This window comes from Echinops telfairi, unplaced genomic scaffold (assembly GCF_000313985.2).
Source record: "Echinops telfairi isolate 266 unplaced genomic scaffold, ASM31398v2 ScPeMD7_443;HRSCAF=831, whole genome shotgun sequence".
Classification (NCBI taxonomy): Eukaryota; Metazoa; Chordata; class Mammalia; order Afrosoricida; family Tenrecidae; genus Echinops; species Echinops telfairi.
The window spans coordinates 15,018,910-15,042,823 of record NW_022104341.1 but is presented as its reverse complement, the minus strand read 5'-3'; the positions used below and the strand labels follow the sequence as shown (position 1 = coordinate 15,042,823).

Genomic DNA, 23,914 nt, shown 5'->3' with positions numbered 1-23,914 from the left:
AAGGTGTTTAGTCATGTCTTAATGACCATGTAACGTAACATTACAGGTTAACATAGGGCATATAGGAATTAGATAATACTTCATTGTGCTTATTTTGGACCTGCACATGAAGCACTTATTTAAATAAAGCCAGGGATACTGCTCAGATTAAAATCAGGAATGGTGGGTGTCAAGATTGGACTATGTTACCATATTTATTTAATCTGCGTGCTGAGAAAGTAATCCAAGGAACTGGAGACTATATAAAGAAGAATATGACAGAATTGAGTGAGGGCTCATGAATCACCTGAGATATGCAGGTGACAGATGCTTGCCTGCTGAAAGCCATTGATACTTGACACCCTTCCTGATGAAAATAAAAGGCCGAAGTCTTCATTGTAAATTACAGCTCACACTAAGAAAAATAAAGTCCTCACAACTTCCCAATAGAGACCATGATAAGGGGAGAACATATTGATGTTGCCAAGGACTTTATTTTATTTGAATCCACAATCAACACTCAAGGAAATAATAGTCAAGAAATTCAAGGTCACATTATTTTGAGTGAAAATGTTCCACCACACTTGTTTAAAATGTTAATGAGCAACTACATCAATTTGAGGACTAAAGTGCCCCTTACTGAAGACATGTACATTCCATCACCTAATGCACATGTGAAATCTGGAAAAATGAAGGAGGAAGACCTCATGTGAAGAATTGGTGCATTTGCATTAGGGTGTTGATCAAGAGTATCAAAATTACTATCAACTACCAGAAGAACAAACAAATCTGTCTTGTAGGTAGTAAAATCAGAATGCTCCTCAGAATCTGGGAATGTGTAACTTTGCCTGATGTAGTTTGGATATGTCATCAAGAGGGACCCGTATGTGGAAAAAAGACCTCATGCTTTGTAAAGAAGAAAGCAAAAATCCAAACTCACTGCCATCTAGTTGATGCCAACTCCTAGCGGCCCTCTGAGACAGGGTCGGACCGCCCCCCGGGAGTTCCTGATGCTGTAACCCTTCATGAAGTAGAAAGCCCCACCCGGTAGTTTCAAACTGCTGACTTCGCTGTCAGCAACCCAATGCATAACCATTAGGCAAACAGGGCTTCTTATTCAAGGGTCAGGGAAAACAGATGAAGATCCTCAACTCGATGGATTACACAGTGGCCGCAAAAATAGACTCCAACATAAGAACAATTGTGTGGATGGCCCAGTACCGGGCACTATGTTGTTCTGTTGTAAATATGTTTGATATCAGTCAGCACCTGTTCAAGGGCACATAAAAATAATAATCTTTACAAAAACAGACTGTACAGACTGTGTAGAAACAGCTTCCAATTAGCTTCTAGTGATTTGAACCGCTTACCCTTTGGTTAATAGCTGAGCTCTTGAGTCACTTTACCACTGGCTCTTCTTCCTACTGCGTCAAAGGACCATTGATTGTTCCTCTGAATGGACGTGGCTAGTTAGCCATCTACATGGAAAGGTCCATGTGGAGTTATTTGAGGGTCACGAGGAAGACCCCTCTAGCCCGCAAATACTCATTCACTGCTCTGCCTAGAATGGCGGCAGTGGAAGGCTTTTTCTCTTTTTCTATAGATTTAGAAACGTTAAGGAATGATGAGGCATACCCAAGTTTAACTTGCGTCTGACCCTGTAAGGCTAGGAAGATAGGAAAGCTATATGGGGTGCCACACATGGGTACTCATGTGGGAAAGATAGAGAAAAGAAAGGAAATACAGAAACAGGAGAACCATTGGAGCAGAGCAGAGGTCATTTTGCGTGGCACTAAGGGGCCAGGAGAATGAGGAAGCACATGAAGGCACTTCACTGGAGAGGACTGAAATCTGGTGACCTGCATAGCCACTAACTAGGTTGGTGATATTTGATTGGTAACTTATACAAATTGGGTCTTCTCCCCATATGCAGAAGGAGGAAGTTTAATTAAATCAGTCACATTTCTAACTAAGCCCTACAGAGCCCTAAGGTTTCTATGGAAGTGTTTCATGTAGGGAAAGGGTGGGTTGAGTGGTAGTAAAGATGGTGGAATGACTGTTTGACTTCCTCCCCTCCATTCATTATTTGAACCATGATCTGTTTCGACTTCGTCTTCAGCATGTAAAAGGCAAATATTTGTTTAGCATGTGATATACAAGATACAATTTGCAAAGCAAGACTGCTACTAAAAATGATTTGAAAATAACTAGACTGATGGTTTCTAAGATCCTTTCTAGCATTAACATTTTATGACTGCATTCTGGGAAATATAGATTCATACATTCTTCACCATGGGAATCCTAATACAGGAGCAATTATTGTGAATAATTAAGGTAGGGAAATGTCATGGACAGCAGTCTCTGTAAAGGATGCCACTACTTCAAAATATAAAAAAGATAAGATGCTTTATTACTTGGTTTCTCCAGTCCAGTTATTACCATTTACTGTCACTGGACATAGTATAAACTTTTCTGAATTTTCTCGTCCAAAGTAGGGGCATTCTAACAAAGATTTTTATAAGAATTTACATATATCTAGAAAGGGGAAAAAACACTCAACATACAAAAAATCAAACCCACTGCCATCTAGTTGTTGTTGTTAACTCATAGCAATGCTATAGAGGTTACTAAGGCTTGTGACCTCCTCCCTGGGGGATGGACAACAGAAAAGTGGGTGAAGGGAGACGTCGGACAGGGCAAGATATGTCAAAATAATAATTTATAAATTATTAAGGGTTCATGAGGGAGGGGGGAACGGGGAGGGAGGGGGGAAAATGAGGACCTGATGCCAAGGGCTTAAGTGGAGAGCAAATGTTTTGAGAATGATGAAAACAATAAATGTACAAATATGCTTTACACAATTGATGTATGTATGGACTGTGTGTGATAAGAGTTGTATGAGCCCCTAATAAAATGATTTAAAAAAATCAGAAATAGATAGTGATGATGATTGTACTTTGTAAATATAATTAATATCACTGATTATTTAAACATAAAATGATTGAAATGGAAAATATTCCATTTCATGTCTGTGCGTGTGTGTATTTTTAACCATAATAATTTTTTTTAAAGAAACAAGAAAAAAATTATCTTTACATGAGCAGAGAGTACTATCTTCCTCCTCAGAGCAGCTGGTGGGTTTGAGGCCATCCTATAGTTAGCAATCCAGCACTTATCTGACAGTGCCACCTGGGCTCGTATATAGCAATAATTTTTAGTTTTCATTAAATAAATTCCCAATCAGAAAGTGAGGAAAAGTTTAAGCATTTTCAATTTAAAAGATAACCAGAGCTCCTAAAAGGATAGCAACTATGAATGATTTTAGGAAGTTGGAGTACCCTTGTCAACATAAAGAGAAAATAACCAATCCAATATCAATTCAGGACAAAGCATACACATCTAATAGATGAAGTACAAAGTTTAACACAGAACTCATTCATGAATTTCTTTGTATAGATTCCCTTTGTGTTAGAAGAATTAAGTCAACAGCTCATTTGGTTTCCAGTCAGATACTAGCACATCGAAAAAGTTGGATCAAAAAATCCTACATGAGGCAATTTTAAAATTCATTTTGTAATTGCTTTTTGATGACTGGTAGCATGCTTTCCTTACAATATACAAGTGGTTTTCTATCTGCGCTGCCAGAAGTGGGAGGGGGAGAATCTTCTCAATAGCAGAGGTGCTAGAGTAGCATCATTAACTTAAAGGAGGTGCAAGAGTGCAAACGAGGTGAAGTGTGCCCTACAAGCGCTCTGCCAGTGATGCTGGAAAATTAATTAATTGCCCTGCCTATTCTCTATGCTCAATTTGTTAATTACACAGTTATTAATACACTATTATTTTTAACGGCAAAGAAATCTTTTAAAATTGGTTATTTTTATTTTAGTATATGATGCTTTCTTTTTAATGCATTGCAGTAAATCTGATAAAAGTTTAAAAGGCTCACATCCCAATCATTTCTTTACCTTTTATTAAAGAAAGGGATATTGCTCTTCCAGAACATTCCTGCTATTTGCCTTTGTATACGAAGTGAAAACAATAACAAAAACAATCATAGCATCTTACCTGGAAATGGTCCACAGTGTTGCTAATGAAACCTTGCTTCAAAGTGTCAGGGGGAAAAAAACAACATAACCCAAACTTTCCTGGAATGTGGAGACAGTGTAAAGTGGAGACATTTTCATTTTAGGTGAATGAAGACCACAAGAGCAAGAAGTAAGATTGAATAAATATTTATAAAACACTAAGCAGTACAGGAAAAATCTTTTAGCAAGTAAATTTCCTATCTGTCCTATTTTTTAAGCTTTCTTTAAAACCTTTTTTCAGGCTTTAAATTGCTAAGGTGTTGACTCCTATTTGGTGAAGTGATGTGTATTGCGTGAGTGTTACAGTCCTTGATTTCCCAGGAAGAAGCTGAGCATCTAGGAAAACTAGATACAGCAGAACATTCCCTCTGGGGAAAAGTAAGGGGATTCGCTGACATTGAAAACAGAAGTTAACCAAAACGGAACTAAACCTATTGCTGTAAAAATTCGTCCACAATTAATTCAGTTATATTAAAGCTTTTCATTTTAAGGATTGAATGATTTTAGTTTGCCCTTTCACAGCTAATTTCTCACACTCCACTTATTTTATTAGTTTTAATGGTGGAACATTGAAGTATTCATAAGAAAAACCCCTCAGCCAAATGACCACCGAAATACTGTAGCTTGAAGCAAACCTGTAAATTGATAAGCAAAATCTCAGCCTGTGCACTTTTCAAAATAAAGCCGACTATTTCAATACACTGTCTCCCCAAGAGAGTCAAAGCACCCGAGTGACTTACTAAAGTGTCTGCCGAGGACAGCCTGGTGGTGTTCAGTCCTACCCAGGATGGGAGCGTTTGGGACATCCAGTTTGAGATCATTGCCATGGTGCTGAGCACAGCGCCAAGCTTCAGCAGTGGAGGGCTCATGGCGGTGGAACTAATGAGTGTTCATAGTGACTGATTAGGATCCCTGATGCTGGGCTGCCTGGGAGAGAGGCGGGACTGCAGCACTCCACCACTACAGCTTGAAAAGAGATCAACTTCCCCAACCGCCTGCCCCCACCCGAGGGGGAAGTGCCCTGCCATTTCTTTGCTTCCCTTGCCGGACACTTTGCTGGATCGACAAACAAAATAGTCCTGATAGGGCTTGACTGGTAATTATCAGAGCGGAGATTGGAGGCAGGGGGAAGAGACGTGAGCTTTTCCAGCTCCACTCTAGTCATTTACCATCAACAGAGTCTATTTCCTCTGAGGGGTTGTGGAAGTATAATCCGATGCTCTTTATTCTTCATAAAAAATACACCTTTAAATGGAAGGCGGCCAAAGTGCACATCTCCACCATCAAACTTAATATCTACAGATTTCTCTGGCCAAGGGCAAAGTGTTTTTAGGCAGTGCATGAAAACAAAGTCGGCCAATGGCTTCCAAGATGATCAGATATTGGGAATAAAAGATGATTATTTTTTAAACAAAAACCTAAAATTAGCAACAATGCTTTGAAAATTACAGCCACGGCTTAATAGCTACTGCCTGTAATGGACAATTATCCCGGGGCAGTTTATATATGAAACACAGAAAAGCCAGCATAGCAGCTGCACTTCTGCTATAGACATTTCATAGGCTCTCAGGTATGCTTTTCAGAACAAGTGCTCAGTCTCGCACCAGCTCAATTAACTCTGTTTTCATCGTGTAAGGAATGACAGGGTACTATTGGAAATCTAATAAGAACCTGTGCTTCACTAAAAGGCACCCAGGACTTGAAGTTTAGGACGTTCTAGGGTCTAGACCTTATTGTCCTCTCAAATGCTATGAAGTCGGGCATGGTTTCCATTTCTTTGACATCAGATTTTTGTTTTTGTTTTCTGCACTATCTGTATGGAGTTCAACCCATGCTCTCTAAGGTTCCCAAAGCTCTAAAATTCAATGATCTGCTTATTAGAGTTCAGTTGGCAAACGTAGTATATTGCATCTGGGGCTGATGGGTAATTTTATTGTAGTCTTTATACAAATAGTACAAATTGCCTAAATCCAAAAACCAGGACCCAAATGGAATAAACCAGGACCATAACCTTAGACACTAGATGTGTTTCAAAGTAATATATATGTACGTATACATATATATGAGAAAACACATAGGGGAATATGTCTGAATAAAAGTTAAATGGAAAGGAATCTATTACCCAAAGGAAGAATGTTGTTTTGATTCCTTAGGAAAATTCTGAAACTGTATCACAAATTGGTAGCCAAAGAAATCTATCGTTCTTAAATAATTTTGACAGGAGGAATTTTAAAAACTCTCTGTATTAAAATGGAAAATAACACATCTTTACAGAGATACATGTGCTCTTTATTCTCGACAGCAGCTTTACAGCGGAGCGCATACCGACCAGACTCTCCAGGCTTCCCTGCATCTGTTTTCTTGGAACCCAGCTTCCTTGTCCCCCTTCAAAAGCATTGAGATTATTTCAACTTGCATCTACTTCTTTTTTTTTAAATCGCAATGCCCAGAAAAAACAAATACTACTCTAAGAAATCTTTCAAACGTAACATCATATGAAAAATCAGTAAGTGGAAAAGCACGATTGATTATGTATTAAATTTAGCAGTTACACAGTATATTTATAGGAAATAATGTGCAATTTTACATTAGTGTTGTAAGACAGTGATGATTATAAGCACAGTAGATTTATAAATCTCATGTTTGAAAAATATAGCAGGAACTCTGCCTGTCTTTAACAAAGGAATGATGTGTCTTTTCAAGGGATTAATTTCTAAATTTGAAAACTAATATACATCCAATTACTGGATAATTTAAGATGTAACATAGCAGATGGCAATTAAACGTATTAATGAACTATCAGTCAACAAAATAATAGCATCTTTCGTAGAATATAGGATAGAATGTCAAGGGAAAGTAATGTTATTTGCAAATTAAAAAGAAAGGAAGAGATAATAATTAAAAGAAAGTCTACATGGAGTACATCTTTCAACATCCCAGACATCTAATGGTTGTCCTAAGAAACTGAAAGTGAACAACAGATAAGAGAGCAATAGTGAAAGTTCATGGTTCCATGACTTTATAACTTTAGAAGAAATTCAAATGGCATATATTAAAGTACCAAAGATTCCATTAAGATGATTATTAGTTATGAGAAATAAGATAACTATAATTCATAGAGAATTAAATAGGTGATGGTGCGCTCATAATCTAATGACGTGATTATCATAATTCTTATTTTAAAATTTTGCAGATGGGGTATGGCGATTATTTTATGCAGCCGGTGTTCAAGCAAGAAATCCAGTGGGTGCAGAAGTTCTGTATAATGATGTTGTAATTTGCTAGAGACAAGGCTGGAGACACTGACAGTGACTAGCTCCAAATACTTCAGGGCAGTGTTCTTAATCTTCCTCATGCCACGACCCTTTCATGCAGTTCCTCATGTTGTGCTGAGCCCCCCCCTCCCTAAAATTATTTTCGTTGCTACTTCATAACTGTAATTTTACTACTGTTATGAATCAGGTGACCCCTGTGAAAGGGTTGTTCAACCTCCAAAGGGGTCGCGACCCACATGTTGAGAACTTCTGCTATAAGGTCACCTAAGGGTTTCACTTTTACCTTGTTTATAATTTAAGTGTTTTATGCAAAATAGCGAAGCATTATTTTACTCCTATGATTTTAACTTGAAACTTTTTTGATGGATGATAAACAAGTGGATCTTACAGGGAAGCAAATCATATCAAAGGAAAAAGTTTATGGAAAAGATGATGAGGTCCAGGAATAAGAAACTGCTAGACTGGTTTGAAAGAGTAGATTCGCTAGAGATTGGAGGTAGATAGAAATAGCCCTTACTGAGGGAACAGATGTGAGAAGTGAGACAGAGGAAACTGCGGAGGAACCCCCAGGTTTTGAGTTTGGATGATGAATTTCATGCATCGGGATAAGACATACAAGAAGAAATAGGACTTTCGGGAGAAGATTGTTCCTTGTCACCTACCAGAAGTCAGTCGGCTATGGTCGAGAGGGTCACTTGATGGGAATAGTCTCATATATGAACTTCAGAAATGTGTCCGTTTCATGAAGCACAGTGCCTAAATGGCCCAGGGAAAGTAACATGCCCGGCATGCTAGAGCTCTTAGTGCCCAAGAACCAACTCCCACTCGTGCCTTTAGGGGGAAATGTAGAAAGCAGAAGTTGGGAGACGAGAGTGCTGATGTTGACGTTACTTCAAGTTGCTGTTGTCTGTTCTGGGGGAGAGAGTGGTTTGTGAGTGACTAGACAGATTAAAAGCCACTTTCCGTACTGTGGCACCTTAAAGGTAGTTTAGACAAGTGAGCTCATGAATTTATTAGATGCGTGACAATGACTAAGACATATAGTATCTAGGAGTTACCATTTTCTCATCTGTAAAATGTGGATGAAAGTACCTATGTAAATGGATTGTCTTGAATATTGAATAAGAATATGTTTGAAAATGCCTGTAGCATGTCAAAAGAACTCTGGTAGCACTGCCACTTGAGGTTAGACACTGACAGCAAGATCGCCAGTTCAAAACCAACCACTTCTCAGAAGGAAAGTGAAACGATCTCTCTGTTTCCATACATATTTAAAGCCAGAAGACCCCACATAGAGACCCTATGAAATAGAATTGTCTCGATTTCAACAGGTTTAGATTTTGTTTTTTGGTAGCATATCAATTGTTCAATGAGTGGAACATTTATCTTTTCTTTGATAAGAAATATTATGTATAGTGGAGGCCATGAAGCAGATCAACTGGAGAAATAATTGCAATAAATAAACTGAAGATATAGAGAGGTAGAACCAATTTAGGGTTCCCACTGTACACTGCAGGTTTGTGGAAGACATACTTGCAACACTAGTTATGAGTTACTCTCTCCCCTTTGAGTTAACTTTCCCACTTAGGACACACTCACTACTCTTCCTCCTAGTCCCTGGGCTCTCTGCCTCCACATGTGTTCTTGATTTGTCCTCATCTATATTTAATGACTCTCAAATCCATTTCTTCTTCACAGGTCTCATCTGTGAAGTCAAACCTTTATACTTTATTTATGTTTATGTTTATATTTATATTTATATTTATACTTATCTGTCTGACATCTCCACTTGAATGTTTACTATACATCTTAAATGAACATGCTAAAAAATGAGCTAGTAATGTGTTTCCCACTGCAAAATAAAACAAAACTGAAAAACAACCACAGTTTGCATGCACACACACAAACACACACACACAGAGAACAAGCCATTCCTTTAGGCTTCTTCACTTATGTTAATGACAATTCATGCTTAACCCTCTCAGAGTCAGATTTCCATTTAAACCTTATTACTCTTTTTCCTCCTACGTTCCTTATAAATCCCATTTGCAAGTCTAGCTACCACTTTGAAAACATATTCTGCATTCAACTATTTTGTATGATCCCCACAGCCACTGTCCTGTTTTAAGTCACCTTCCTTTTTCACCTGGAATATTACAAGAGTCATCAGTCTTGCTTTTGTACCTCTTCCATTAATTTTCAATGCAGGAACCAGAGTAATCCCGTTAAAATATGATAAGCTAATTCATAAACACTCTTCAATTTATTTCCATTGCATGCATGGTAAGAATCAAAGATCTCAGCTTATATAATTCTACATTTTTTGGTCCAGTTTTACCTCTTGATCTTTTTTACAATCACCCACTGTATTTACTCTATTGGAATTACCTTGGCCTCTTGTCTATCCCTCAGGGATGTGTGGTAGCCTTTTTCTTCAAGGAGTTTTATTCCTGCTGCCTGCCTATTGGAAATCCCATCCCCAAATACCAGTTTACATTATTTATATTTTTATTCACATATCATCTTATGAAAGCTTGACGAGCCATGCCATGCCATTTATAATTTATTACTTTTTTTCATCTTGATACTCCATATTGTGTTTGCTCGATTTATTCTTATTCTCTTTGGACTTATTGCAAACTAGGATGTTGTATATATTTTTTCTTTACAGAATTTAGCATATGGTCTCCCTCTTCTAAAAAGTAAATTCTTTGAGAGGACAGGGATGCTACATACTTCCAAGGATTTTTTTCAAAACTGAGCAATATTCCTAGGACAAAAGTTCACTATAAATATTTATAAAAAAATAAATAAGTACGCTACTATTTTGATCAATAAAGAAACTGACTTCAATAAAGAAACAAATACCAAAATAATAAAGCACTGCTTTTCAGTGGGAGAGTACCACAGAACCTGTTTTTGCAAAAGGGCACCAATTTAATTTATTAAATCATTGTATTTTGTATATATATTTTACTTTTGCCTAATGGTGTTTATAGAAAGTTCATATAAAAATATTTAAAGAGAATGCCTATTAAGAATAACAATTATTTCTAAATTTCACATTTAAGAACTAAACTCGATTGGTCTAAGCCAAGAAGTACTGAGTACAACCCTTGTTTTTGCTTCTCTATTAAGCCTCAAGAGTCACTGGAACCCTAAGTAAGCATGAAATCAATTTTCTTTTCTTCCTTTTCTGTGGTTAATCAAGTTTGTCTCCAATAGCAAAGTGACTATTGTAGAAATAATAATTATAACAATAAATTTTACATTGACAGGAAGTTGCAGAAGATTCAGGAGGAGTATTCAGAAGCAGACATGGAACAAGTGATAATATTGTTAATATTCAGTGGATCTTGACCGAAACAGAGAATAGTAAAAAGAAGTTGTTGTATTGGCTATGCAAAGGCATTCGACTGTGTGTGCCATAATCGAGCATGGATAGACTTGAGAAGAATGGGAATCTCAGAACACTACATTGTGCGCATGTGGCCAAGAGGGTACTGTGAGAAGAGAACCCGAGCATATTAAATGTTTCAAACTCAGGAAAGGTGTGTAGGAGGGCTGCATCTTCTCACCATACCTCTTTAATCATCATGCTGAGCACCTGATCAGAGAAGCTGGATTCTATGAAGAAAAACAGCATCAGGATTGGAGGGAGGCTAATTAACAACCAGTTATGCACAGATGCCACCCCCTCGCTTGCCCAAAGAGAGGAGGACTTGAAGCGCTTGCTGCAGAAGATCAAGGATTGTAGTCCTCAGTGTACATTACAACTCAGTGCAAAGAAGATCAAGGTCCACACTATCGGGCCACTAAATTACATCAACATAAATGGAGAAACGTTTGCAGTTGTCAAGGATGTTGTCTTGCTTGGATCCACAATCAATGCTAATAAAAGCAGCAATTAAGAGATCAAAAGGGGTTACATTAGGTCAACCTGCTGCACAAAGCCTCTTTAGAGTATTGAAAAGTAAGGATGCTACTTTGAGGACTAAGATGCACAAGCCATGGTATTTTCAATTGTCTTATATACATGAGAAAGTTGGACCCTGAATAAGGATGGCAGCGAGAGAACCAATGTATTTGAATTGTGGTGCTGGAGAAGACTATTCAGATTACCACGAACTGCTAAAAGAACCAACACATATCTCTTGGATTCCTAAGTACAGCCAAATTGCTCCTTAGAGGCAAGGATGGTGAAACGAGGTCTCACAGATGTTGGGCATGTTTTCAGGAGAGACAACTCTTTGGAGAATGATATCAGGCTTGGTAAAGTAGTGGGGCAGCAAGGGAGAAGATACGTGGCTGCATCAGTGGGCTCCGACTTAGAACAGTGGTGCGTCTGGCGCAGCTCGGGGTAGCATGCTGTTCTGTTGTCCATCATGTTGCTACGAGTTGGAATGGGCTCCACGCGCTTCACTCACGACAACTACATGCTCTTTAATAAACTAGGCTAGCTCGATGAACGAAAACTCACCCAACACTCCCTTTTTTAACATTTGATTTTATTTATTTATTATTTTAAACTATTTTATTGGGGACTCATATAACTCTTATCACAATCCATACACCCATTCCTGGTGTCAAGCACATTTGTACATATGTTGCCATCATTGTTTTCAAAGCATTTTCTTTCTACTTGAGCCCTTAGTAACAGCTCCTTGTGCTGAGCCTAGCTGCCATCCTCCCAACTCTCCTTCAATTTGACTTTTGGTGATCAATTAGGGAACACTTGCAGCTTCTGGATAGCAATATTTTGCTATTCTTATCTTGAGATTTTAGTTTCATCTTGAAAGGGTTCACTCATAAAAGAAGAAATTTGGATTAGAAAACATGCACAAGGTTCTTTACAGGGGATTTCTGTCTTCGCATCCTTCCCTTCATCTGTGAAGCTGGCTGATGCTTGATAAGCTCCGGGGATTCTCTTTTGGCAGCTGTTGCTGCTACTTCAAAGGGGAAAAAATGGCTGTGTGCAGAAGGAATATATTCTAGACACACATGTTGGGTTTCTTCCCTGCCTGATTTTACACTAAAAATTGAATGCACAGGAAAATATATATCCAGGATCAGGTTTGAGGAACAGGGTATGAGAGAGGGAGCATCTAAAAGGCACCAAACTAAGATTTCCCTCCCTTTCAGTTTACATTTGCCTTGCTTTGCACCTTATGTTTTTCAACTGAGAAATGAAGATCTTAAATGGAGTTTCCTGTAGAGTCCCTTCCACAATGCAGACTATGGTTTTCTAGTTCCCCTTCCATTCCTGCCACCATGCAGATGCCACGTCACAACTGCTCTGGGACGGCTACGCTGCTAACTGCGATCTCGCAGAGCCTCAGTTTTCTCTGTGCCAGTTGAGGAAGAAAGGGAATCAAACTCCTTATGCATTCATAGTGTAAAATAAATTGCTACACATCAAACTATTACCACAGGACCTGATACATCCTCCCAATCAATGGTAGGCATCATCATTCCAGGGCAAATGATGTTCATGCATCTTTTCCCATTTTCAGAGAAGAAAGAGCAGGAACCGAAAACCTTTGTAATAAAGAGGTAAGTTATTAAACTTTGGGATTAATGGCCAAATAAAAGTGTAGTTTAAAGATTGTAAAGTCCTGAATAATCATCGTACTACTATGATTGGTTCATTGAGATAGACTGCTAACAGAAACTGGGAAAATACTTAAAGTCCGCCCATCTCCGAGACCCGCCCTTAGGAGCTTCCTATCTCATAGTAGTGGCCTTTCCTCAGTTCTGTCTGCCAGGCACTATGCTAATCACTTTTCCAAAAACTCATCGGATCCTTGCAATATCTGTACAAGAGGCATATGTGACTATAATTAACCTCAAGTGAGGGAGTGTGGCACAAAGAGGTTGTGTAGCCTAATTAAGTGCACACAATTAGTCAAGCCAGGGATAGTATATGAATTCAAGTAATCGCGTTCTAGATCACCAGCTCTCAACCTTCTTAAGCTGTGACCCTTTAATACAGTTCCTCATGTTGTGGTGATCCCCAATCATAGAATTATTTTCTTTGCTACTTCATAACTGAAAATTTGCTACCGTTATGAATCGGGCAGACCCTATGAATGGGTTGTTCATCCCCAAATGGGTCACCACCCACAGATTGAGAACTGCTGTTCTAGATTGTATAATTTTAATTCTCATCCATACTCATAATTACATCATTACAATATTACAGGAAACATGGGAGCTTCAAAAAGTCAAGGAAAAATTGAATTAAAAGATAATGGGATTTTTCCATCGAAGCCGCCTCATATATGAATTTCAAAGTTTGTTGTTTTCACCCCAGAACTAGTGGGCAAAGCATTGTGGAATAATCATTTCTAAGTTCTCAAGTAAATGAGTGCTTAATTCCAATCTTTGCTCACTGTTTTAATCTTCTGCATATGAAAACAAACATCTGACTCCAGTCAGGGATTTGGCCTCTGCTTCATTTTCAGTGGAATCTATTTTCAGATGTTTCTAATTCACCCATCTCACTAGGGCAGACCGAAGTGTTAAATTATTATTGCCAGGAGCTTTTGTGGAAGAAATTGTTTAGGAAGAGAAATCTCAAAGAGGTTGAGAAATTGCCTGGTGATCAGAAGGGAAACTGGTTCAGTGGTAGCGCAAAAGAACAAAATTGGATCCTCAAATGTGCAATTTTCTGAAAAGTTGTTGTAAGTGGTTTCATAAAGCTACCTCCTTCATGAAATTTATGTTTAGTAGAAACTAAAAGTCTGTTGGCTGCAAACAACCCCAAGCATCAAAATACGAAAGATTATTATTATATGTGTTGCTTCCTTTTAAACAAATAAAGCTAGCAGAATATCAGTTAGTGTTTAATGTAATAACTTTAGTTTTATGTGATCACAATAGCAGCATTATTTATCACTGTTACCCCTGCATTAACCTGTGTAGTGAAGGTTGTTTGCTATTTGAAAGCTCCCAAGTGACAAACAGTGAGCTATAATGTCTAAAGATCTGGACTTCAACTCAGTTAGGCATAGTTTGTCACTGAAATTGTCGTGAAAGTTATGCAATCTTATGTAAAAATGAGATGTAGTATATACTGAATGTAGCCCTTCAAGTCATTTTCTCATTTGCCATAATCCATTTTGTGATGTCTGATGTCCTTTAGACACTACTCTCTGTACTTGGGGTCCTGATCTGATTTTGGAGGGAGTTCTCTGGTACAGGATTAGGGTAGGATGCATCTTAGATTAGGTGATTGAATAAACTACATCTCTAAAATAAACTATCACCTCAGAAAGGTGTTCAGGAAACATTTTTGGCCAGATCGCTAACACACATGAAGCTGTCCACACTCTTTACCTCACTGAATTGCCAATGTAATTAGGTATTTTTGTCTTTTACTTAGTCACTCGAGGTGGTTCTACCTTATAGCAACTGGACAAAGTGTGAACTGGGACAAAATGCCGCCCAACCCTGCTCCATCCTCAAAATTGTTATGTTTGTGCCTATTGTTACAGTCATGTGTCAATCATGTTCTGGAGAGTTTCCGTCATTCCTGCTTAACCCTCTTCTTGACTCAGCCTCTGATCTTTTTCTAACGATTTGTCTCTCTGGAAGACTTGTCCAAAATAATGAGAAGAAGTCTCTTCTTTCCTTCTGAAGATTAACTCTGGCTATATTCCCCCCAAATGAATTTATTCTTCTTTGACCATGTGTAGTTTATTCCATGTGTGTGAACGCTATGATTCAAATGTATGAACCCACCTCCGGCATCCTTTTCATTGTTCTGTTATCACACTCAACAGAGGTGCTTGAGTAAATCACAGCTTGAGTCAGGCATGCCTTCCTTGTCAAGGTGACTCCTTTAGCGCTTCTCAGATGTCTTTTGAAACAAATTTGCCCAATGTTATATATTATCTGCTTTTTGACTGATGTTTCCCTAAGCATTGATTGTTGATCCGTATAGAATAACATTCTTGACAAGGTAAATTTCCATTAACTCCTATTTGTTAAGCTTATAAAAAAGACAGCCTTATGAAGAACTAATAGTTTGATCTATAAAATCAATTTTGTGAATTCTCATGTAAAGGTATTTAAATGGCCTATAGAATTATGATCTTCAAAATGGAGATGTAGAGGGAAATAATGTTGACAAAAATTGTCCCTTGGTAATGAAATTAAGTAGTTGGGTTTCCTTACTTCTTAATAATTTTATTGTCTACATTTAATAAACTAATTTTCCATTATTTTATGCTGTTGGGAAAATATAAGCATGAGCATATTATTATTCTTTCATTGATTTTTTTTGGGGGGGTTAATTATTTTCCTGGGGGCTCATACAATTCTTATCACAATCCATACATCCATCCATTGTGTCAAGCATATATGTACGTTTGTTGCCCTCATCATTCTCAAAACATTTGCCTTCTACTTTAGCCCTTAATATCAGTTGCTCATTTTCCCCTTCCCTCCCTTTTCCCCCTCCCTAATGAACCCTTCATAATTCATAAATTATTATAGTTTGGTCATAAGTTACACTGTCCAACATCTCCCTCCCCCCTCTTCTCTGCTGTCCATCCCCCAGGGAGGAGGCAATGCTTAGATTCTTGTATTTTTAAACAGTTTAATCTATTAAAAATTTATTAGGTATATTCTTTGGGCCAATAACTGTACTATTCACAAATTTAAAGATTAATATTGTACAGTTTCCTCTTCTAGTGCTTAAAAATAATTTTCTCATACATTTTTCTTTTGTCTACAGTATATTCATTTAAATATATCAAAATGCATATATAGATTCATTAAATTTTTCCATAACAATTATTGTATTGGGAATTATTTGAGGAAAAAGGTTTGTTTTATGTTAATTACCTATTCATTCAACAGGGATTTATTTAACATTTTTAACAGCTTATTGGCATATATATTCACATATCATACAATTCAACTGTTCAATGATATTAAGAAGAGTTGTATAACCATCACCATAATCGATTTTAGAACATTTTCTTCTTTCTTATATTCATTGTAGTTATCTTTCAATTCCCCTCAGATTCCACTGTCATCCCTCTAAGAAGCTATTAATTCAGTGACTGTCTCTATATGTTTAGCTATGCTGGATTTCATATACAGAAATACACAGACACACACACACACAAACCCAACAACAATTGCAAGGTGAAACAAAAACTTCAATAGAAAAGAAAGCAGAAAATATTAAAAACTAGAATAAATTTAAAGTGGGTCAAAAGGGAGATCAAATGATAAAAATGTTATATTTTTATACACCTGCAATGATTCATTTTCCAATATACTCTTTATAATTGTAAGGCTATTTACATCCCTTGTCTATGGAAAGAAGGAATTGACCAGATGCTTAATCCACATGTGATTTCCCCTTCATTAATTTTAAGCTGAAAGAACTCAAAAATCTGTCAAAGAAGAAATCAAATGATAAGATACTGTATTGTAACCTAACTACATCTGCCACAATCAACTTTATAATGCTCTCTGTCTGACAACAAGAATGCTGGGTGGGGGGAGTGGGGACAAGTGCAATGGGTATTGGGAAGAAGATTACGAGGGAGAGTTCGTTAAGAGAACAGCTCGTGGTTATGTCTGCATCCTGGGATGGACAGGAGAAAGACCGACGTCTCAGAGAGGAGCGATGCAATGCAGACCATGTAGCGAGTAACTGGATGCGGAGGCCAGAGAGAGGAAAAGTCAGAAGTGGCCTATAGATTCCACAAGATAACATATCTCCGAAAATATCTCTAGGGATCATTAAGAAAAATGTTTCTTAAACAGATACTCGTGTCAAATTTGAGGCTTTGGTTCTGAAGTCTGGAGTTCGTTTTGAAATTCTGTGTTTTGAACAAGCTTTCAATACTGCCGAAGCTGCTCTTTCACAGATCGCACTTCGAATGGGAGTTATGGAAGCCTCTACACTATGGAAACGACCGAAGGGTTGACATGTACAGATGACAGAGCAAGATTGCCAACAAAAGGGAAGATAAAAAGAAAAAAAAGAGGTCGACTTTGCCAAAGAAACAATCGTAAAAGTTGTCCCAACACATACAAATGCTTCTCACCAAGAAGAGTCAGGAATTGCTCACTATCCACAGGGAAGAGTTAACAGAAGCAGACATTTGAAATCAATCCACTTTGAATGAAGACTGAAATTTTATAAAAACCAAAGAAAAGTTGCCATGGAAATTTCACTGTAAAAATTAAAAGTGAATACATAAGTAAAACAAATTATCTTGAAAATACAAGAATGCAATTGCAATTATGCACACGCTTAACACGAAGACAGATTTGATGAAGGATTAATGTGTGTGTGTTTGTATTTTTTTAATTGCATCACTTAGTTTTACAGCACAATCATCAAGAGAGATTTATTTATTTTTTTGGTAAGACACTTCTAAGCCTTCCTTAATTATTTTAGGGCCGCTCTTAATCCTTTGATATTCAAATCATTCTTTTGAAGATATAATTCAGTAATTTCTCTCTTCAATTGTTAAAGGATGTAAATATGTCAGCCGCTCTTTAAAAACTTGATTGGGGAAGTTCTTTCACATTTCCATCCATTTTATTCAATACCCAGTTGTGTATGTTTTACTAATGTCCATTACATTTGCATTAAATAGCATTAGATATTTTCAATGTCCACACATCAGTGGCTCGAGATAAATGCTATTGTTACAAAAGAAAGAATATTTAGTGACATTTTGAGACTCATTCATTCCGTACCCATCTAAATAAACCATACCCTCTGCCGCAGAGTCAATTCCAACTCATCACCACCTTACAGGACCGAAGAGAACCGCTCTTCAGGGTTTCTGAGATTGTGATACCTGATCAGGCATTCTCGCCTAAGTATGCATATAGTTAATAAATACTTCTTAGTGGTAATATGTTTTGTTGCTCTACCCAGTTATTTACTGACATGATTTGGATAATACATTCTTGGATAATTATACTTTAGAGTAAACTTGAAGCCTAGACTTAATAGACAATCACCCACTGTAAGATTTACGTTGACTTTACAGTCTGAGAAATTGAGTCTTTGTTCTTGATTTTTAATAGTTACTTCAGAACCCTTGGAATTCTCTAAAATGTTGAACGCTTTGATTTCTATAGGCCACTAAACCACACCTGAGAACATGCTGATGAGGCGAGCTAGGTGGCAGCTGGCCAATTCAGCAAGGAGGCTTTGTGCTGACACCTTCTCTCAGAGGAGGAGGGCTGGTCCAATCAGCCACACTTATGTATCGAGGATCCAATAACCTCCTTGGATATAAAAGCTCCAGCGCCTTCCTGATTGGTGGGATATAAATACATGGGAGAATAGAGTTTATCTTTAGTTGGAGTGTAGTTCATATTTGGACACTTGCTGTTATAATGAAACTATACTAAATACAGTACTTTCTATGATTTCTGTGAATGGCTCTCGCAGAATTATCAAACCCAAGGCAGTAGGGAGGACCAGCAGGTCAGACGCATGGGGTGCTGGAAACCATTGAGTTATGACTGACATACTAAAGTGGTAGAAGGTACACAAAATGTGTAACCATCAGTCAGAAGTTCAGGGACCCTAGTGGTGCAGTGTTTAAAGCATTCATCTGCTAAATGGAAAGTTTCAACCCACCAACCACTTTTTGAGAGAAAGATGCTGCATTCATTAAATATGTATAGACTGAAAATGAGAAGAGTGCAAAGGAGAGGAAGACTTATTAAAGCCATAACCTGGCAAGTTCCCTTTACTTTGCCTGTGCGCAAAGCAGCTGCCACATTGCTGGCTAATGGTCACAAAGAGGTTGAATTTATGCCAAGACTCAAAATGGAGCCAGAGCTCTTGCTATAAACCACTCACTGCCATTGAGTCCATGCTGACTCATAGCGACCCCTTGTGGGTTTCTGAGACTGTGACTGTTTACTACAGTAGAAGGCCCAGTGTGTCCCCCATGGAGCTGTTGGTGATTCCATACAGCCTACCATGCAGATTGCAGCCCAACAAGTAATGACTGTACCATCAGGGCTCCTGCTATAACCATAACCTTCCAAATACCAAGTGCTGTAGAGCTTAAATTCTGATAGATTTCCTCCTCTGATCATAGATTTTATTAAAAGTCCTTTGACCACCAACAAAACAAAACAAAATGTATAGACTTGTAAACCCTATATATAGGGCAGCTCTATTCTGTCCTATAGAGTTAACATGTGCCAGAACCAACTGGATAGCAGTAGGTTATGTCAGAAAACTAGGCCCCTCAGAGAGTCCTGAACTTGAGGTCAACTTTGAATCTATTGGTAAAGAGGTAAAGGTGTCTTGAGGATTCTCAAGCTTTTATGGCTAGTAACTAAAGTCTTGGGCAGACTTGAAGGTTTAGAGGACAGTACCCTTTATCTTGTGAGAACTGACAAAGTTCTTATTAGTTAGGGTCAGAGAAAGAAGTTCTGTGAATACAGCTGGAATCCAAACAGAAGTGGCACAGAATTGGAATTAAATTTTTTTTCGGGGGTGGGGGGGGTGTCGTTGTTTGACACCATTTGGTCTAAGAGAAATGAAAGTTGCATTTGTGGCCCGCCCTTATTCATGCATTCTGCTTTGGGGATAGAAGGGGCAAATGGAGAAAAGCCTGCTGCTGCTTCAGAGGGTGCACTCATTTTAGAAAGATGTTCCACTAAGTGTTCTCTAGGAGGCTGAATGCATTGTGTTTTCAGCAGTTCTAAAATTTAAAATGCATTACTGTGATTGGATTAACCTCTATCTATCAGGGAAGGGATGGTCAAGAAATCTCTGAAGTGCCACATGCTCGCTGGAAGTTATAAGTGTTAGGATCTCACTGAAGTTGTTAGGTATCTAAAGAGTCTCATGAACGTCCAGGGTCCCCATAAGGTACACGTGAAAGGAAAGCAGGGTTTGCAGATTAGGTGGTAAGCAAAAGTTACCTTATGCTAATGTGATAGTGGATTGGGAGGCCAGGATATTTGAATTCTAGTCCTATTTCTTCCTTTACATTTTGTTTATGAAATGCCTTGGTTTTGTTTTTAAGCCTCAATATTAATTAGTTATAAATTCACTATATTTCTGAATCTCAGTTTACTGATCCTTAAATGAAAAATTATAACATCTGGTAGGAGGAGAAAAACCTTGAATGACATAGTTATAGTTTCACAAAACCAGGCTTATTAAATTTCTCCATCAAATGAGAATGCACGCCAGAGAAACCATAGCCCATCTCACCAAGCAGAGGAAGATTTGAGGTTATAATAAGATTGGGGAAAGGATGAAATTCAGATACATTTTAAATAAAGTAAAATATTGATATCTCAAAGAAACGCATGTCTCTATACAAAGAGTTTAATATCAGGTCTAAGTTAAAAAGTAGAATCTGAATTCCGTTTCCTTGGAAACTACAAAGTTAAGATAAATGTTGAATTGTGTGTTCTAAAAACCCTTATCTGAAGCTGTGCACCTGGGTTGGAAATTGAGGCTGCTTTTCAGTGACAAAGCAACTCACATACTTTAGGCAAGAGTGGTCCATTACATTTTTATAGATCTGATTTCAAATAGCAAATTTTCTGATTGTCTATGCTTTGGGAAAGTGCAGTATTTCAGTCCTACATCTTTTGGGGACATAACAAGAGCAGTGTTTGGAAGTTGCCACTACCTTATGAGTGTATCTGCATAAAATAAGGTAATATGTCTGTGCATGAAGCACTGGGCGCAGGGTCTGCCTTAGAGCGAGCCACCACTGCTTATCTGCCCCTCGAAATTAAGCCATACTATTAATAAAATCAATTGCAGAGTTAAGGTCCCTGTCTTTAGTTACTAAAAAGCATAACTTTGAAAACATAACAGGCTAACAAAGGGTTAGTGTCTATTCCCTTGAGCTCAGGAGCCATAATTGAGAAAGTGGATTGAATGGAGCCCAGTTACCTGTTCCCGGCACAGTTCCCCAGAAATGCTGTTCAGTAGGTTTTGAGTGGAATATTTAATGACATTCTTCAAAAGTTCCTCCAAGGATTTTGATGTGCAACCAAATTTCAAAAATGCAAGTATAACTAAATAAACATTGGGAAGTATCACAGCGTGTATATTATTCCAAAATGATTAGTAGATAAGGTTAGGAAAATCAAAGATTATGGCTTAAAGATCATCTACTCTTGTGTATCACTTAATGGGAATCTCCATGGCAACACTGCAATGCCTTCCGGTTTTTTGCAACTTGAACGCTTTCAGTATTGCTAAGATCAATCATGTGCAACTAGACGATTTGAAACTGAGTATATCCATGTATGACTAAGATCTCCTCACAATTAAACTCCATTCGCTGTTCCAATTGCGCTCATGAAGCCTAATTGTAGTATATATTAAAGTCCACTGCCATCAAGTCAAACCACCTCAGAACAACCCTATAATTGGTCTCTGAGCCTTTGAACTCTTCATAGAAACAGAAAACCTTATCTTTCTACTGAAGAATTGCTGTTGGGTTTGAAACACTGAACTCCCAGTTAACAATCAAATGCTTATCTGACAATATCATAAAGGTCCATCAAATATCAATTTTCCTAAACGTGTCTGTTTTCAGGGAGAATATGCCTGGTCCTTTTGAGCTTTCATCTTTAGACATGTATTCAGATACCATTCTGATATCTATCATCTGGACACACCCTTGTTCGTCAATGTCCCTGTTCTCAGGCCTAGTCTGATCAGTCTAGATCAGAGAAAAGTAAAATAAGCTCATTTCCAAAATTAAGGTTACTATCTTCCTTGTGTAGGATTGAAGAACATTATACTAATTTTAATATATTCTATTTTTATAGGGAATCATCAATATATTTGAAACAAAAAAATATTCCACTCTAACTCAACAAATGCTGTGAAATAAAGTCAAGCCTAATTGAAGAGAGCATGATAGTTTTATGCTTATGACAATATATATCTGAGTGTTGAACCATTTTAAAATTCTCCTTAGTTACAGATAATAATTTAAGATATGTTATGGTATGAAAGCTAAGGAAAGATTGACTGCTTCTGGGCTTCTCAAATATAGTTCGGCATCTCAGCAGGATTCCAGGCTTTCGTTGGCTACCCAAGCAACTTGTCAGATGTTTGGCTGCCACTCAGCAGAGCAAAAAACATAGAGGCCACCAGTGCCTCTTCTCTTCTGTTTTCAGATTTTGAATTTAGCTTCAAATTCAGCTTTATCTCTATCTTCATTTCCACACAAACTCAAGCACATTGAATTAGCACATACACAACTGGCTCATTGGGGAATGATGTTAATATGATGTGAATTCATATCGGCCTTTAGGCAATGCTTCCAGATCCTGGGTATTTGGAATGTGCCAAAAGTAACAGAAGCTGGATGCAAAGTATACAACCGAGCACAGCAATTTCACAGTTACATTGTATTTTCAAGGGGATAATCCACTCTTTTTGTGTTTTTCTTTGCTTTATTTGGACATGTGCTTTATCTGTTTTGCTTGCAGTGCTGTCTCGTGCTTGTGTGTTTTACCCTGGTCTCTGTAGCTCAACGACCTCAGTCTATTCTTACAGCTCCTCCAGGAACACTGCCTTCTGCTTTTCTTAAAAGGTGAAATTCAGTATTTCTTGAAGTATTTTAATTACATATTTAAAACCCTTTTAAACTCTTCTAGTTTGTTACTATTTTTATTTATTCTTGACCCAAACTATACAGGCTTGAGGAGTCATAGATAACCCATATTTTCATAGTGCCTCTTGGTTTTAATGCCTAATTTAGTAGACGAAGTGGTAGAGTGGTGCAAGGGGGTTTGTGAAACTCACTCACGAAAGCCTGTGTTCTTTATCTCCAATATTGGCGGCTGTGCTCAACCTCAGCGCTAACATTAGTCACTGCATATACAAAAATTAATGGTTGGATGGATGAAACTTTTCTCTCTGTGTCCAGGACTTTTAAGATGTGAACATTTTCATGAAACCTTATACTACATGAAAAGGCTGACATAAAAAATGAATTTCTTATAAATCTACATCTATCCCCAACACAATAATGTGTAGATCATTTGCCACTTGGTTTTAGGGCGTATTATTTTGTTTTATCTTATCCTAGGATTGTATTCTTGGTCCAGACACCCACATTGCATGAACGTTTCTGGCTCCTCCACACATCTAGTTCACTTTTATTCTCATCAGGCACTTCACCCTGGACTTTCTGTGCGGTGTCTGCTTTATTCTATCTTCCCTGCTTCAATTCCAAGCCCCGGAGAGGTCCAACAATTGGGATAGTTTCTCAGTAATACCTGGTTGGACCTGCCTCCCTACTCTTCCTGCCTAGCTACTAATTTAGAAACTCCATTGTGGGAGCACATTTTTGATTTTTGAACAGTCGTGGCATTTTTGATCCTGTACATTTACTTTCAAAGTCACTGTTACATTTCCGTAAGCTTTGTCTTTTCAATTTTTACATCTTAAAAGTATTATATTTATTAGCCCAAGTCCAAAATGTAATATAAAATCTACTGCAGATCCATATATTTTCATTTATTTTATAATACTTTCAATGTTATTTGTAGCTGATTCTCAAAGGATGTAATATTACTACA

General features: G+C 37.7%; 1 protein-coding gene across 3 annotated transcripts in view; it reads right to left on the bottom strand.

Moving 5' to 3' along the window:
- The window catches only part of OLFM3 (olfactomedin 3), a 282,450-nt gene that overhangs the window by 58,187 nt on the left and 200,349 nt on the right, over positions 1–23,914 (bottom strand). The window contains exon 1 of one of the 3 annotated variants that reach the window (XM_004699222.3): positions 4,805–4,933. The exons of 1 other annotated variant lie outside the window; for it this stretch is intronic. In XM_004699222.3, the coding sequence (XP_004699279.1) occupies positions 4,805–4,933 (129 nt within the window). Of the gene's footprint in view, positions 1–4,044; positions 4,077–4,804; positions 4,934–23,914 lie in introns of those variants that run through there. One more of the 3 variants, XM_045292156.1, reaches the window with a different exon arrangement.